This window comes from Haliotis cracherodii, unplaced genomic scaffold (genome assembly GCF_022045235.1).
Source record: "Haliotis cracherodii isolate W230 unplaced genomic scaffold, xgHalCrac1.p SCAF_13, whole genome shotgun sequence".
NCBI classification, from domain to species: Eukaryota; Metazoa; Mollusca; class Gastropoda; order Lepetellida; family Haliotidae; genus Haliotis; species Haliotis cracherodii.
In genome coordinates, this window is record NW_027266268.1 from 15,069,347 (window position 1) to 15,088,122 (window position 18,776).

General features: G+C 41.6%; 1 protein-coding gene across 1 annotated transcript; it reads left to right on the plus strand.

Moving 5' to 3' along the window:
• The first annotated feature begins 2,545 nt into the window (after positions 1-2,545).
• Positions 2,546-17,341, plus strand: LOC139458964 (heparanase-like). The gene is made up of 10 exons (XM_071240404.1): positions 2,546-2,779; positions 4,588-4,733; positions 5,899-6,072; positions 7,191-7,359; positions 10,242-10,292; positions 10,828-11,028; positions 12,258-12,369; positions 12,980-13,089; positions 16,027-16,173; positions 17,098-17,341. Exons 1-10 carry the CDS (start codon positions 2,595-2,597, stop codon positions 17,276-17,278), a joined length of 1,476 nt encoding a protein of 491 aa, XP_071096505.1. The 5' UTR covers positions 2,546-2,594; the 3' UTR covers positions 17,279-17,341.
• The last annotated feature ends 1,435 nt before the right edge of the window (positions 17,342-18,776 follow it).

Consider the following 18,776-nt stretch of genomic DNA (forward strand, 5'->3'; position numbering starts at 1 on the left):
GCTTCCATAAGTCGATAAACCCCCATGGGGATTTCCATGAAATATGACAAATATATATTTGTGCTTCGAGTCACGGTGATTTGGCTGGTTGCGTGTCATTGTAACCTGGCGGTGGCTGACGTTGCTATTACTGCGTTGTCTAGTCAGTTCTCCATTATTTACAATCCGCCGTCGTAAATATGGATTTGAGTGTTGCCTTAAACAACAGAGACACAAACAGACATAACTTGATATAACGTTCACGAGGATGCATTACATATTTATTAACCTCATACCGAAGTCTCCAGTCAACAGAATGATTAACCTAACAACATGTCCACAGTGATAGGGGCACAAGTTGCCCAGTCGTCTAATTTCAATTCAGGGTTGTCTCTTGAGCACACCAGAAACCTGAGATCATGGGTTCGAATCCCATTTTGCCCTTATTATGATTCTCGGTTTTGTCAGCACAAAACCCGTTCTCGTGGTTTTCACAAAAGTGGCAAAGGTCTAAGACCTGCTTCACTTAGGCTTTCCTCCCATTCCAAGCTGACACGCCGCGATATAAAGAAAATAATTTAAAAGAGGCATTAAACCCAACTCTCTCACCCACTGCACAATAATGACATCACTTCCGTTTGGGAAAATACATTTTTTGTCCAATAAAACGGAAACTGCCGCTATGAGAAGGCCATAGACATTGTTAATATGAAATTGATAGGTACGCAATTTGTATTTAAAGACTTCACCTCCGGTTTGGGAAATTAATGGCCAGTCCATAAACAAACAACCTCCTTAACAAAACGGTTATAGACACTTGAATGATATTACTTCCGGTTTGGGAAAATCCATGTCCTAGTCAGTCGGACGTGATAATAAAATGGCTTTAGCTACATTAATAACAACGTTATTTATATACAGCTGACATCAAAAGAATATGACATTTCTAAAGGCCAATGATGTAAAATATAAAAAATTATATTGTATGTAAAATGGTGTCCTGTAAAATTGCGTCATTTACGAGTCCAGATCAATTATGATGTAAAAAATGTCCAAATTCGGGTGTCTATCTAAACGGCATTTTAGTGAAAATGACAAACATACTTTACGGAAGAACTTCACCTGAGACCTTGACGTCCCACGTAAGTCACTTTCAACCTTTATACATCTGGACCCCGCCCTAACGGTGACATGTATCACGTTACACAGACGTACAGTAAATCCTTCTCGAGTTTAACAAATCTATTTTTCAAACTGTGGCCTTGAGGATTACCTTGACCATTGGAGAGGTGATATGCATGATGTGATATCCTTGAGATGGCCACGCACCGCATTATTTCAAAAACAATATAACAAGTACTATACGAACGTACAATGACCGTTCGAGTGATCTCATGATTGCCATCGTTTATCATACATAAGTGTTCCAACTACATAACCACTACGTATATACATGCAAAATGCGTTAAAAGCAGAATACATTTTAATGGGAATGACAAGCATACTTTATGAATGACCTTCACCTTACATGTAGGTCACTCCCAACCTTCACAGATCGCGGCCCCGCCCCAAGGATGACACGTACACTGTACCAAGTATCCTTGACCCACAATGAATGCTTCTTGCGTTATAGTTGAAACGATTTTTTTCTTCAGGCTGTGACCTTGACCCTTTACCTGACTGGACAATGTGTCAACACAAATTCTCATTGATATTAAAGGACTCAATGACATCCCATGGATGACCAATCAAAGTGCAGCAATGGTAATTCAGACAAAACCTCAAAGCATCGCTATAGATGGGTCTGTTTAGTACTGTTGCCTGACTTCAAGGCAGGCATCCTGATTGAAACAGTTCAAGTTTAGTTTCCCGGTCCGGCAACATTCTGATTGAAACAGTTCAAGTTTAGTTTCCCGGTCCGGCAACATTCTGATTGAAACAGTTCAAGTTTAGTTTCCTGGTCCGGCAACATTCTGATTGAAACAGTTCAAGTTTAGTCTCCCGGTCCGGCAACATTCTGATTGAAACAGTTCAAGTTTAGTTTCCTGGTCCGGCAATTTCAGTGAAGTTTTTTATATAGCTAAAAATACCTTTGGAATGCATTCAAGGTCAGAAAAAGGGTAAACACCGCACTCAGCAATGCTGGAACGAGGTTATTAGCATAATGTTTTTGGACACAAGCGTCAAATCATTAATTATCACACTCTGTGTACGGCCAGCATACGTTGTAGGTTGCTAGGGGCCTTACGAACCCGGTATTTCAAAGGAACTACATGAATACCTACATATATACCAACTCTCGTTACATTTTGAACAAATATGACCGAGTAGTGGTCTTAAATAGGTTTTCTTATACGGCTGCTATGGTACAGCCTTCCAACAGCGAATGTCACAGCATCCATTCCATATTCATAATGTTCAAAGTCGTTGCTATATTTGTCCATGCTCATTGATGATGAATAGTTTGTATTTTAAACAATAACCCACATATATGAGCTAATCTAACCTAAATTTCTAAATACAGATATAACTACACTCCTGAATTGTGATAAGATTACTAACGACATATATAAGGTTAACACAGAATCTAGTTCTGGTGCCAACCACTTGGTACAATGGTGAAAATACCACTTTCACGTTTTTTACTTATGTTATTGATGCCAACAACATCATGTTCTTTATCGACAGAAAACATTTTGGTGAAGACGAACAAGGTCGTACAAGAAATCGGTGATATGTTTGTGGGGTTCACATTGGACACATACTTACTTCGGGTTGGATGGGGCCGATTTAACTTCAGGTAACCCTTAATTCTACCGTTAAAACTGAAATGACATCGTTTTCCTCGTCTCTGCTGAGTTAGCCATCCACTAGCAAGGATCCACTCTGAGATTCAGTTGGATTATTGTGAATATTCATATCTGGGCCAGATAAACGAGTGATTGAGCACAGTCGTGGTGCGACAAACATTCAGTGTGTCGCTGAGTCTGACGATCCATTCAGATGCCTCGAACGAGAAGTAAAGGTTGATGGGGACCTATTCTTACCTGGAATTGACACCTACAGGGACGTGGTCTTTTAGCACCATATCACGCTTCTTGGTTTCTACTCGTCGGAGGGGGCACGGGTGGCCCAGTCATCAAAGGCGCCGCGATTCGCTGCGCAGAGTTGCGTCCCCTGGACACGCCAGAAACCTATGATTGGCGGTTCGAATCCCGGTTCGCCCCGATTATGTTTCTAGGTTTGTCAGCACAATACCCGTGCTCGTGGGTTTCACCGAAGTGGTAAACGTCTGAGACCTGCATCACTTCGAGCTTTCCCCCCACATTAAGCTGACACGCCGTGATATAACTGGAATACTGCGGCGTTAAACCCCACTCACTCACTCACTCTACACGTGGGCATTACAGGTAGGAATACAGGTCCCTAGTAACCTACGTTTGTCGTGAGAGACGTCTAATTGGATCAGTTGGTAAGGCTCGGTGATGTGGTTGATTGCATGTCATCGTATTCGATCGATGCTGATGATGCCATTCACTGGATTATCTGGTCTAGACTTAACTATTTACTGGCCGCTTGAACTCGATGAAAGCAATGTCTCCCTGTTATATCACATTTTTACTGGTCATCAGCTCCCCGAAAGTCTTGACTTCGATGAAAACATTGGCTTCCTTCTGTATGCTTGTTGATCTTCCAGTTCCCTGAAAAATTCGAACCACATGAAGGCAGTGGCTCCCTGTTAAGATTATTGCTGAGTGTGGCATTAAAAAGCAATCAAACGAACACAGAGTTCAACGTCTACATATGTGACAGGCGTAGGTATTTCTCCCACATTAAGCGGAGGTGTCATGATGGAACTGAAATACTTTAAACAGTATATAAAAGTAAACAGCGTTTAACCGCTTTACCGAAAGCCTTGAACCTGAAGAAAACCATGGCTCCCTGTTAGATTTTTACAGATCAACAGCTCCCCGAAGCCTTGAATCTGATAAAACAAGTGGCTCCCTCTAATGGTGTATTTTTTTTTCATCAGCACCTTAAACCTGATTAAGACAATGGCTCCCTGTTTTGTAATATATTTATTTATCAACTGTTTCCTAAATCTTGCACTCGAAGAAAGCAATGACTTTCTGATATATCCTTATCGATCGTTAGGTCCCCGAAAGCTCTATAAAATATATGTCTCGCTGTTCTATAAAAGTGTTGTATCATCAGCTCCCCGAAAGTCTTGAACCAGACGAAAGCAAAGGCTCCCTGTTCTATAAAAGTGTTTTTTATCATCAGCTCCCCGAAAGTCTTGAACTAGACGAAAGCAAAGGCTCCCTGTTCTATAAAAGTGTTGTTTATCATCAGCTCCCCGAAAGTCTTGAACTAGACGAAAGCAAAGGCTCCCTGTTCTATAAAAGTGTTGTTTATCATCAGCTCCCCGAAAGTCTTGAACTAGACGAAAGCAAAGGCTCCCTGTTCTATAAAAGTGTTTTTTATTATCAGCTCCCCGAAAGTCTTGAACCAGACGAAAGCAAAGGCTCTCTGCTCTATAAAAGTGTTTTTTATCATCAGTTTTTTTTATCGAATTGGCTTCCTGCTATATCCTTGTTGATCATCCAGCTCCCCGAAAGCCTTGAACCTGATGAAAGCAGTGGCTCCCAGCTATATTCGAGTGGGGGGATCCATGGGGGAGGACCTGGTGTTTGACCCCCACGCTGGTCCAGTAGCGCACATACCTCCAATCGGGAAGCCATTCAAACTCACAGGTAAGTACATTGAAAGGCACAACCGTTGTGCCCAATTACCTAACATTGCATATGCGTTACCGTTTGTTTGTTGCTCAGCAATATTCCAGCTATGTGAGGGGCGGTCGGGTAGCCTAGTGGTTAAAGCGTTCGCTCATCACGCCGAAGCCCCGGGTTCGATTCCCGACATGGGTACAATGTGTGAATCCCATTTCTGGTGTCCCCCGCCGTGATATTGCTGGAATATTGCTCAAAGCGGCGTAAAACCATACTCACTCACTCACTCCAGGTATGTGACGGTGGTCTTATAAATAATTCAAGGCAGGAACAGAAAAAACAGTGATTGATATTATGAGCAACATCCCACGCTGTTGAGTGACAATTGTATGCAATTACGACATGGAGGCCGACCACCAGATACATTTAATCGCATCTTACAGCAGTCACCTGTGGCTGGGGATATACTCTTCTCAACGGGCCAATACGATAACACAGGGCAGTTGGGTAGCAACATGGTCGTTAAATTACTGCTTCTTCATATAGGCATGCTCTCTGAAGGCGATGCTTGGTATCCCCGTCGTAATAAGGCAGGACTATTGCTACAATCGGCGTTGATTATAAAACGTCAACGTCAGAGAAATACCAGTCTCGATTATCCGACAAAACAGATTCCAATGGGCGTAAAAGGCAACATTGCGGTGAAAAGTATGTCAATGAATCACTGAAAATCAGTAATAACAGGTGTTTGCGAAAAGGGTAAGCAGGTCTTGGCCTACATGCAGCACCCGCCACCAACACAATTTGAATGAAATGGCATATGCTTGTTGCTTGACAACGCATAGCAGTACTTCTTCCAAGTAATGAACCAGAAGTCCATCCAACAATAGTACATTTACTGATTTTGATGAAACGTAAAACGAAACGTATATTTTGGATTCGTCTGTGTAGAAGTACAGAGATGTAGTAACGAAAAAAAACGATTAAGAAAGATGTTGGAATTGAAACACTTTGGGTCAGTTATAATGTCTCAGTCCACTAATGTAATGCAGTTTGATAAGAACAATGACGTATTTGACCAATGTGTCACCTGAATTTGGTGAATCTTTGTTCAAAGTATTACTAAGTATTGCAAATATCTACAGCTGCTGCTTTTGTGACTCTATTTATTGCATATGGTATTTTATAGCGACACGGTGGGACGAGCTCAACGAATTTATACATAATGCTGGATTGAAGTTGATATTTGCCTTCAATGCTTTTCAACGGAAAAATGATGTGTGGGATCCTACGAATGCAGAATTATTGATGAACTATTCGTCTCAGAAGCATTACGACATCGCTGGCTGGGAGCTTGGAAATGGTATGACTTTATATGTCTAATGTTAAAGTACGCTTTGTATTCAGTGAGTTGGCTTCCGATACTGAAGGTAATTTAACTAGATATCCAGTTGGAAGATAGACGTTTTAAGATTTGTCGACGCTATGTAGTATTCGATGCCCTGAAGTTTCATACATGCTCAAATTTGAAAAAGCCTCGACAAGTTAAATTAACATATCGCGATATATTTTTTCATTGTGTATCCATGACAACGCCCGGTTATTCAAATATATAGACCGCCTCCATGGTCTAGTGGTAGAGCGTCCGTCCGGAGAGCGGAAGGTCCGGGGTTCGATCCCCGGCTGCGTCATACCAAAAGACGTTAAAAGATGGTACTTGCCAAAGTTTAACATGAATAGCCCACTCAGACACTGTATGCTGACTCCAATCTGACCAGTCCTTGTGTTAGCCCCATAATTCCTATCGCCAGGCAAGGTAACAACAAATACCTTCATTTAACGTGTTTTGGTATGACGCGGCCGGGGATCGAGCCCCCGATCTTCCGCAGCTCAGCAGTTCATAACATGTAATATGCCGAATTGCATAGTGGATTAAAACTTAGGCAGTAAAATGAAATGCTGCGATATTCATGCATGCACAGTTCTTAACGTCCATTCGCAATAATATGCGCAATTATTGTTTACATGATGCCTCTTAAGATATTACAGATTGGTACCTGTAATATTTGTGATCGCAATGTGTTGTTTACAATGTACATTTATCATCCCAAACTGGCTCCCACAGGAGATATCGCTTGGGTGAGATCAAGCAATATCTATACTGTAGATATCGCTGCAATGAAATTGCATCACAATGCTTTGCAGACCATTGTGACGTCATTGGTTACCATGACGTCACAATCAAATGACTGCTTATTACTTTCTACAAACTGAAAAAGTTGGAAGAATGATGTTGGATGATAAATAAAATCTCACCCTCGTGTCTTTTGATATCAAATATATCAACACTCGTTGATAAAAGTGGAAAGAAATCCTCGGCAAGCCTCGGAGTTTTCCCACTTTTATCAACTCATGTTGATATATTTGATGTCAAAATGCAATCGGGTGAGATTCTCTATATCCTGCGCCCTCCTTCAACAGAGCCGGACCTGTATGTACGAAATGGACGGGAAAATATCACGGGAGCAATGATGGGCGCCGATTTCACAGTACTCAGACAGATCCTAGAAAAATCCCAATATAAATCCAGTCTCCTTCTTGGACCAGACATGACTCCGTTGGATGGATACAGAGACCCACTCATGCGGGAGTATGTTCAATAAACACAAGACAAGGTTTCGTTAGAATAAATCTTCTTTGTGGGTGTGCTCGTGGGTATCACCAAACAGTTAAACGACTAAGACCTGCATCACTTCAGGCTTTCCTCCCACATAAAGCTGACAGGCCGTGATATGACTAGAATACTGTTCAAAGCGGCGTTATAACCAACTAACCCGCTCACTCTTTGTAGATGGCGGTACAGTAGATCCACAATATATAATATATATATATATATATATATATATATATATATATATATATATATATATATATATATATATATACATGTATATATATTTGACTCTGTTGTCATCCCTCCACAGGTTTCTAAGTGCGGTGACAAACGTTGCCTAACTTGCAGCAATATAATTAAAGGCTGTTCAGTCTAAATTACAAAAGACACTAAATTTACAGTAAAACAAAATATGACTTGTGATACTAGAAATGTTATTTACTTGATTGTTTGTAGTGGATGCAATGAAAAGTATATCGGAAAGACAGAACTTAAATTAAAAAGAAGAATGAATCCTCACCGTTCACAAATAAAGCAGCCACACAACCGCACGATTCCACTCAGTGAACATTTAGAAGCATGTGGAAACGGCAACTTTTAAGTTTTCCCGCTATATAAGCTGAATTTTGATAATGAATCTACATTGTTTCAAAAAGAGCAACCTTTCATTCATAAATACGCGCCTAAGTTAAATGTAAAGGCGTAAGTTCTTTGTCCATTGTCACCTTGGTATTGTGACGTCATAGTTTTCCTAAGTGATATGAAGTCACGTAACTATATGTTACTACTTCATGTCCGTTATTCAGTTATGGCGCTAGCCCATTAAAACTGTGTTCAATCTTACTCCACTTATTTAACTATATATATATTTAACTATATCTAAGTAAGTCGATGTTGAGATTTACTTCCCTTTGTCGTGCAAGGATCCTCTGATCTTTGATCCGAATCGAAGCTTGAACTGTTAGCATCTTACCGTGAGCAGCACGTGAGTTTGCTTTGAGTGTGCCCTTAGCTAGGTCACCATAGAATGGAATTATTGTTTCGATATAAATTTGAAAACTATAATTAATAATTCATCCAGACTCTTATTTTGACGGGTGATCCGAGTCATTATTGGTTACATGTTGTTTGGTGGCAATGGGTGGCACATGACAACAGAATTTTGTTCATAAACAAGTCTTCACGCAATATTGTCTTTGGCTATTTTAACAGATAAACCGACGTCCAAAAGAAACTTTACCAGAGTTTGAAATCACTCTTGCTCAAAAACAGCAAAACATACATGCATGAAGTAAAGTGTATTGAGAAGATCAATATATCAACATAATCAACACTGAAAATGACAATCATACCGCGACCGAGAATGACGTCAGAGCCCCCCAAACTTGGGTGTGGTACAAAACTTGAGCTTTCAGAATCATGGACAATAGGCAGAGTACATAACAATCGCTCACGTTCAATAACAAGTCATTAGTAGCGTGTGTGACCACCAAATGCCTCAATACACGCAAAAACTCTTCGACGCACAGAAAAAGTCAGTCGCCTGATGAGGTCACGTGGGATTTGACGCCATTCTTCTTGGAGGGCCAAGATCAGTTCTTGCCGGTTAGCTGGAGAGTGTGGTCGTTGTCGAACACGACGATCCATCAAGTCCCAGAGGTGTTCTATGGGGGACATGTCGGGTGAGCGCGCAGGCCACGACAGGACGTTGACGTTGTTGGCTTCCATCAGCCCAAAACATACAGAATCGACTTTTGTCAGTGAAGACAACACTCTGCCAGTCACGTCGTTGCCAACGTCGTACAGTCCGGGCCCATCTCAATCGCAGACGACGATGTTGCGCTGTCAATAGCTGTCCTCTGTATGGTTTAAAAGCCCTGATTCCATGAGCCCTGAGTCTCCTGGCCACTGTCTGTCGGCTAATCCTGTGACCTAAGGCATTTGTCGCCGATGACGTCACTGTCAGGAAGCGATTTCGGAGGTGCAAGGTACGCAAGTACCGGTCATCATGGGGCGTGGTCACCCTGGGTCTGTCTGTTCTTGGCCTGTCAGCGGTCCACCCTGTCTGTCTGTAAAGTGGCATCAAGTTGGTAACGGCAACACGGGAGCAACCGAAGGTTCGTGCAATATGGGTGTGGGTGACTCCGATCTGTACCATACCCAAGGCTCGTTCACGTTGTGCGACTGTGAGTCGTGGCATTTCTTTTGTGTTTTTTTTATCACTGTGGATGTCTGACTTGCCGTTGCAATCGTTTTATACCCTTACCCGCACGTGCATTTGCAGTTGTTCGTGGTGCACGTGTTTTTCACTTTTTCGCGTGTCATCTTGCTAACATGTAACAGACGATGAACATTTTCTGCATACACTATTGTTGTATTTAGATTATGTGTTTTAGATAGACTTCATCGAAAAAAAAAATATACTTTGTCTGAAATTTATATTTTCAGTTGGTAAAGTTTCATTTGGACGTCAGTTTACATACAATTTGACGTTTTACCTTTTAATTGGTGATCCTTAGCAATTTGGAGTGGTATAGATTTATAGCATGAACAGCTATCAACTTCAACATCACTGCAGCATTTTGCCGGAATATCATAAATAAACACAATCCCACATTTGCTTATGATCATGTTGAATATGCCAGTATGTATGATTTGACTTAAGTAAAAAAAAGTGTTTATCCTTGGTTTTATAATCTCTACCAAACACCCAACTATCTTAGACAATGTTTCAACTTTTGAATTTCATGCTTTCAAGTTAATATTCTTTGGCAAAATGATATGATTTGTTCAATGGGCAGAGCCGGCCTTTGAAGCATTAAACAATTAAATAATAAATAAATGCTATATTTTTATAGGTTCCTCAGTCATGGTGGAGCATCAGCCGTGGATGTTGTCACCATTCACCAGTAGGTTGACAGAAGTATCTGATATTTACACATCCAAACAATACATGACAGCAGTAGTTTCATTTGAAATGTCTTAAATAACGGTGACACTATTTTACAACATAAATATATTTTTCTACATCTACGATTACTAAATAATTTGTGCAAATATCACATCTTACTATTAGCGACGAAACACATAATTCATTATGGAAAACCGGGGCACGGGTGGCCCAGTCATCTAAGGCGCCGCGATTCGCTGTACAGAGTTACGTCCCTTCGGCACGCCAGAAACCTATGAGTGTGGGTTCGAATCCCGGTTCTCCCCGATTATGTTTCTAGGTTTGTCAGCACCATACCCGTGCTCGTGGTTTTCACCGAAGTTGTAAACATCTGAGACCTGCATCACTTCGGACTTTCCTCCCACATTAAGCTGCCACGCCGTGATATAACTGGAATACTGTTAAAAGCGGCGTTAAACCCAACTCACTCACTCACTCACTATTATCGATAACACCATACATTATCAAAAGTTTGTGCATCATTCTGTCACTAGCTATTATTTCAACGGCCATACTGCACAAGAGAGTTCCTTCGTGTCCCTGTGGTGGCTGAACAAGCTGGCTTCCAGAATGATCCATGCTGTAGACCTCATCGACGACTATCAGCCTGTCAGGCCACTGTGGCTAGGAGAAACATCCACTGGGTGGTCAGGAGGTGCCTTGCATCTCTCGGATGCTTATGCAGCTGGCTTCTTGTAAGAACCTATTTTCTTGAAGTATTTTTATGCATACATGTATTTCATGTTTGTTTTTTGCTTTACGCCGTTCTCATAAACACTCCAGCTATGTAAATAGACAACCAGTGATTGATATTGTCAGCAACGATCCGCGCCTTCGGTGAAGACACCTGACCACCCAAGAGCCTGACTACCCGATCCTTTAAATTGCCTCATATGACATGCTTAGGTTTTTTGGGGGATCATTTTGTTCTTGAATTAGAGACAATGTCATTATATTGTTAAGATCAAAATGTATCTCGGGTCACTTGAATACAGTCACTTGACCTTAAATATACCCACGTTTAGAAAACAAAACATTCCGCGGATTGACAAACAAAAATTGTTTTGTATCCGTTTTGTGCATAACTTTCCTATGTATGTGTGACGTGTGCCACCGGTGAGGCAGGATACGCTCACCGTCTCGTGAACATCTGGTATCATCACTGTTTCATAGTGATTCGTAAACATTCCTTTGGACATATTCGGAATCGTACAATGGACTTTAGCCAAGCTTTCTTGTGATTATGGAAAGTCGTGTTTCGGTTGTATTAGTAATAATTCGTGGTTTCCACCACATGCATTAAGTCCAATCTCATTAAAATCATATCTTTCACTCCGATACAATGCCTTTTTCTTGGATCCAAATTTCCGAATCGAGGTGAAAAACAACAACATTAAGCCGAAGCGTTGCAGAAAGCCGACTTGTTCGTTCAAGAAGCCATGGAGATTCCGGGGTAGAAAAGGTCTTCAGCAACCCATGCTTGCCGTAAAAGGTGACTATGCTTGTCGAAAAAGGCGACTAACGGGATCGAGTGGTCAGGCTCGCTGACTTGGTTGATGCATATCATCGATTCCAATTGCGTGGATCGATGCTCATGATATCAATCACTGGATTGTCTGTTCCAGACTCGATTATTTTCAGACCGCCGTCATATAGCTGGAATATTGCTGAGTGCGGCGTTAAACAACAAACCAACCAACCAACCAACCCATCAAGAAGCCATACATCAGTCATTTCGCTTGGACTTATAGAGTTGTCATCAGATCTTCACGCATAGTGGTATTCTGTCCACGTAAAAATATCGGACTGTAATGAGATTTGGGAAATGTCACCAGAATCAACATGGGCATTAATGAACATTCTTTGTCATCATTCATGTACATTCAACAGAAGTATGTAATGCTGCAGTTTTGTTCCGTTCTAGATGGATGGACAAGCTTGGCGTGTGTGCCAGGTATGGTATCAAAGGTGTGTTGAGACAGTCCCTTTATGGCGGCAACTATGGAGTACTCCAGTCTGATATGGACCCAAATCCTGTGAGTATTCTTTCCAAGTTGCTGAACGCCACATCCTGCAATATTTCAGCTATACGGCGGCCTGTAACTAACCAATCATTGATAATATGTGTCAGGTCCCAAACCGACGTTGGTACGATGACAAGCAATCTTTCAAGTCACCACTCTGCTCAATAGGGCCGCCTCGTACCACAAGAAAGGAATGCTTGTACCATTATTTTATTTTGTGACGTCAGGAAGTCCTTGAAGGGGGAAATGTGTCTCTAGTACCGTTGTATTCGAAGGCAGCAGCCGAGATCGTAATGGTTTTCACGGACAAGATAGACAATGGGCTGCAGGGTCGTTTCCTAATGATATAGCTTGATGTGGGACGTTCTAGACATTTGCATAGAGAAGAATTTACCAGAAGTACATACTAACGTTTGAATTTCCTTTCTTATCTCTCTTTCGGAGTCTGTGTGAGTCATCCAACCCAGTGGACTGGCACAATTAAACTGCCATTTTCTAATCCTAGTACAAGCTGAATCAGTTCGATGAACTCAAAACCATACAAGATTTGTTCCAATAAGCTGTTTCAAGTGTACCTAACTTGTTTTTCATTGAGCCTCATGCATTAAACCTGTTCATTCAGGATTACTGGCTAACTCTGCTCTACAAGCGTCTGGTTGGAAATAAAGTGTTTGACGTCACATCTCCTTCCAAGTTTGTCCGAGTGTATGCTCACTGCACTAAGCTCCAAAAGTAGGTGGATATTTTATATTTCGAATTTGACACAAGTGGAAATAATACTATTCTCAAAAACTCAAAGGGTTTTCTTGACTTTTTACAGTCACAGAAAAGGACGACGTTCAGTTCTGTCATTTGATTTTTTCAACTTTGTCCACCACTCCCCGACATGACAAACTTAAGGGAAAACCTCCCTGATTCATGGGGCATTTGTTTCTAAACATGGTGACCATAGATACAGTTACATGTCTAACGTCGGGCGATTTGTCAGAAATGAAAACAAATGTCATCCTTGATCAACGGGACTTTTATGACAAAACGTGGTGACCATAGAAACAGTTACATGTCTAATGTCGGGCGATTTGTCAGAAATGAAAACAAATGTCATCCTTGATCAACAGGACTTTTATGACAAAACGTGGTGACCATAGAAACAGTTACACGTCTAATGTCGGGCGATTTGTCAGAAATGAAAACAAATGTCATCCTTGATCAACGGGATTTTTAGAACAAAACGTGGTGACCATAGAAACAGTTACATGTCTAATGTCGGGCGATTTGTCAGAAATGAAAACAAATGTCATCCTTGATCAACGGGACTTTTATAACAAAACGTGGTGACCATAGAAACAGTTACATGTCTAATGTCGGGCGATTTGTCAGAAATGAAAACAAATGTCATCCTTGATCAACGGGACTTTCATAACAAAACGTGGTGACCATAGAAACAGTTACACGTCTAATGTCGGGCGATTTGTCAGAAATGAAAACAAATGTCATCCTTGGTCAACGGGACTTTTATAACCAAACGTGGTGACCATAGAAACAGTTACATGTCTAATGTCGGGCGATTTGTCAGAAATGAAAACAAATGTCATCCTTGGTCAACGGGACTTTTATAACCAAACGTGGTGCCCATAGAAACAGTTACATGTCTAATGTCGGGCGATTTGTCAGAAATGAAAACGAATGTCATCCTTGATCAACGGGACTTTTATGACAAAACGTGGTGACCATAGAAACAGTTACATGTGTAATGTCGGGCGATTTGTCAGAAATGAAAACAAATGTCATCCTTGATCAACGGGACTTTTATGACAAAACGTGGTGACCATAGAAACAGTTACATGTCTAATGTCGGGCGATTTGTCAGAAATGAAAACAAATGTCATCCTTGATCAACGGGACTTTTATGACAAAACGTGGTGACCATAGAAACAGTTGCATGTCTAATGTCGGGCGATTTGTCAGAAATGAAAACAAATGTCATCCTTGATCAACGGGACTTTTATAACATAACGTGGTGACCATAGAAACAGTTACACGTCTAATGTCGGGCGATTTGTCAGAAATGAAAACAAATGTCATCCTTGATCAACGGGACTTTCATAACAAAACGTGGTGACCATAGAAACAGTTACACGTCTAATGTCGGGCGATTTGTCAGAAATGAAAACAAATGTCATCCTTGGTCAACGTGACTTTAATAACCAAACGTGGTGACCATAGAAACAGTTACATGTCTAATGTCGGGCGATTTGTCAGAAATGAAAACAAATGTCATCCTTGATCAACGGGACTTTTATGACAGAACGTGGTGACCATAGAAACAGTTACATGTCTATCTTCAGCGGTTCTGGTCAATGTATGAAAATAAAAGCAAATGCGATCTGATGTTTACTGAAGGAACAGTATGTGAAATGCTAGACTTCGTCACTGATAACATCTACGTGAAATATTTAGGCAAGATGTAGGCATCCCCATGCGCGTAAATTGTGCTCCCCTTCTTGCTGATCTGTTTCTTTATTCATGTGTGTCGGAATTTCTGTTCATAATGTCAAAGTCAAGTCAATTTGGCCAAGATGTTTAACTTAAGCTTCCGTTCAAAATACAAGAAGAAGACAATTTCCTTCCACTGATTTACCCTCCTGAACTAGAAATAAAGGAGACCAGAGAGTCCGCATCATCTGTTTCATATTTGGACATGAGCATAAGATTCAGAGTGCCAAAACACTTTCCAAAAGGGGGGCACGGGTGGCCCAGTCGTCTAAGGCGCAGCGATTCGCTGTGCAGAGTTGCGTCCTTTGGGCACGCCAGAAACCTATGATTGTGGGTTCGAATCCCGGTTCGCCCCGATTATGTTTCTAGGTTTGTCAGCACCATACCCGTGCTCGTGGGTTTCACCGAAGTGGTAAACGTCTGAGACCTGCATCACTTCGGGCTTTCCTCCCACATTAAGCTGACACGCAATGATATAACTGGAATACTGTTAAAAGCGGCGTAAAACCCAACTCACTCACTCACTCACTTTCCAAAAGACCGTGTGACAAGATGGGGAACTTCAACTTTCCAGTAGTAAGCTTTCCCATAATTCCGGCAAATGCGCCCTTTTGTGTTTACATTTCACAATTTTGTAGATAGAATGCATGCAACTTCTACTAAGATTTCAAAGAGCTTCATACGACTCTTGCTCAGAAGTTGTTTTAATTGTCTCAACGTTTTGCATAAATTTGATGAATATGAAAAGGGTTTTATCGCATACATTTACATACATCCACAGTGTATATTCTATTACAAGTCATCTATATGTATTGAATCATATGTTTTATATTTTCAGCTAATGCTACGTTGATTTTGAAATCGCTCACAAATATTATTTTTGTCAAGGACCAGTCATTTAAAATTTGAACAACGCTAAAATATTCAAAGTTTCCGTCGCAAAAATGTGAATTATAAATATGATATACACTGATACCTCAAAGGTCATGGTAACCATTAAAACCATGTCTTGGCATCAGCTGAGTTTCGATATTAGACCGGGAATGGAGACGGTAAACTCTATTTTGGTCCCACAGCATAGTTCTTCAGGACATCCAGTGAATAATGATATGATCGTTTATTGGACCAAAAAAGAATTCCAGTATTTCCTCAAACAATTTCTTTCACCTCCAGTCTGTACCATTACAACCCCGGAAGCGTCACCGTGTATGCGATGAACGTTAACAACGACTCCGCCATCCTGAGATTCCCTCACCTGCCTGGACAAGATCACCTGGATGTCTTCTGGCTTACTCCTCAGCACGGCAGCCTGAGGGCAAAGTAAATATGATTCACGTCATCCTTCAAACATGTGTGTGTGTGTGTGTGTGTGTGTGTGTGTGTGTGTGTTGGTTCGTGTGTGTGTGAGAGAGAGAGAGAGAGAAACCAATATTCCAGCTATATGACGGTGGTCTGTAAATAATCGAGTCAGAACCAGACAATCCAGTGATTGATATCATGAGCATCGATCCACGCATTTGGGATCGATGACATGTATCAACCAAGTCAGCGAGCCTGACCACCCGATCCCGTTAGTCGCCTTTTACGACAAGCATAGTCGCCTTTAACGGCAAGCATGGGTTGCTGAAGACCTATTCTACCCCGGATCTTAACGGGTCGAACGTACTGAAATGTTGCTAAAGACGGGGTGAAGCTATTCTCACTAGTCTCTTTTGTCATGTGTGAATCGGACCATACGAACCAATAGCTGACAGCCAGGCTACCTGGCGGCCTTTAAAACTAGTTGACCAGTGAGTATAATGAATGTGCCTGTGAATTTTTTGAACGATAGTAAACAATATTCCAGCTATTTCAAGGCCCTATTAACAGTATGACTACGTGTGAACGTTACATTAAAGTGAAGGTAAACGTTCAATATTATCACTGTAAAACTGTCTTTAGATCCCATATTAGTTGGTTTTTTTGTTTAACGCCGCACTCAGCAATATTCCAGCTATATGACTGCGGTCTGTAAATAATCGAGTCTGGACCAGATAGTCCAGTGATTGATATAATGAGCATCGATCTACGCAATTGGGATCGATAACATGCATCAACCAAGTCAGCGAGCCTGACCACCCGATCCCGTTAGTCGCCTCGTACGACAAGCATAGTCGCCATATTAGTCATGTCACAGAGGCAGATACTGGAGTTGCCATTACATATAATTACATAATATATCGTCAGTGCTATTACATATTTCAGAGTCGTGGAACTGAATGGTCAAGCCATCGTCTATGCCAATAATGTCATTCCCCCTCTCCCACCGAAGACAGTCACATCCGGTTCAGTGACAATCCCTCCTCGTTCCTTTGGCTTCATCGTGATGCCCCACGCCAACCTCGCCTCCTGCAAGTCCCAGAGCCACGGACCTGTCATCGGCTGATGCTGCAGTTTGTTCTTGTAGCTGTTGCAGTTTATGCAAATAAAAAAAGATTGTCGTAATGGACATACGTTGTCTCGGGATTTACAGGCTCGGGAGTTTTGAACCCCACTGCAGCTGTCGATTACTTTGAGGTATTTTAACGTCAAGGTGGGGCCTTCTTGCTCGGATTCTGACCTTGTGGAACAGACAGTGGAACGTTAACCAGGCATTTCCAGTTTGCTTCAGTAAGTTTTTTTGTTTGTTTGTTGTTTAACGCCGCACTCAGCAATATTCCAGCTATATGACGGCGGTCTGTAAATAATCGAGTCTCGACCAGACAATCTAGTGATTGATGTCATGAGCATCGATCCGCGCAATTGGGATCGATTACATGTATCAACCAAGCCAGCGAGCCTGACCACCCGATCCCGTTAGTCGCCTTTTACGACAAGCATAGTCGCCTTTTAAGGCAAGCATGGGTTGCTGAAGACCTATTCTACCCCGGAATCTTCACGGGTCGGCTTCTGTTAGTGTCCTCTTCTGAAGGTGAAGGGCCCGGATGTAGCTTCAGTAAGTGTCCTCTTCTGAAGGTGAAGGGCCCGGATGTAGTTATCTCTGGCTGCTGTGATAATGCAGGGACTACCTGGTTTGGACAATGTCTTTTGGTGCCACGTTGTCGATATCTGGGCAACGTTGAAATCCCTTGAACTGATGCTTGTGATTCAAAAGCTTGAAGTTCACTAATAGCCTTATATCTCGCATTAGTATTGAATCTTGGCAGGACGCTTACAAAATTCACTTCCTTAACTCAATAACTTGTGAAAGCGACATGTGTCATATACACACTAAAGAAACCAATTGACTGCACGTGAAAACTGTTTTTCAGTTTCCCAAGAAAGCATTTCCAGGATACAAGATTAACTCTATCGAAGAAGGGCAACAAAACCGTTATGGGACTCTTTCATCTGTGAAAAGAGAACACTTTCTTTTATGTGGTCGTGCAACATTGAAGAATTTCCATCCAGAAATTTACTTTTGAAAATTGTGTTACCATCTATTCGTTTCTATTTAACACAAAATGATTCCCGAGAAAAGAGACAACTTGAGGCATCGTCAGCAGTTCTTATTTATCCTGAACACAATCTTTTTAGGGGCAATCTTTCTTGTCGAGACTCGATGTATTTGCCGCCGTCATTCACGGGTGCCAAGGGGTAAGGTCGATTGAGAGATAAATACTTTCTGTGCCAAAGGGTACAGGACTCGTGAAGATTCCGGGGTAGAATAGGTCTTCAGCAACCCATACTTGCCGTAAAAGGTGAATATGCTTGTCGTAAAAGGCGACTAACGGGATCGGGTGGTCAGGCTCGCTGACTTGGTTGATACATGTCATCGATCCATATTGCGTGGATCAATGCTCATGATGTCAATCACCGGATTGTCTGGTCCAGACTCGATTAGTTTACAGACCGCCGTCATATAGCTGGAATATTTCTGAGTGCGGCGTTAAACAACAAACAAA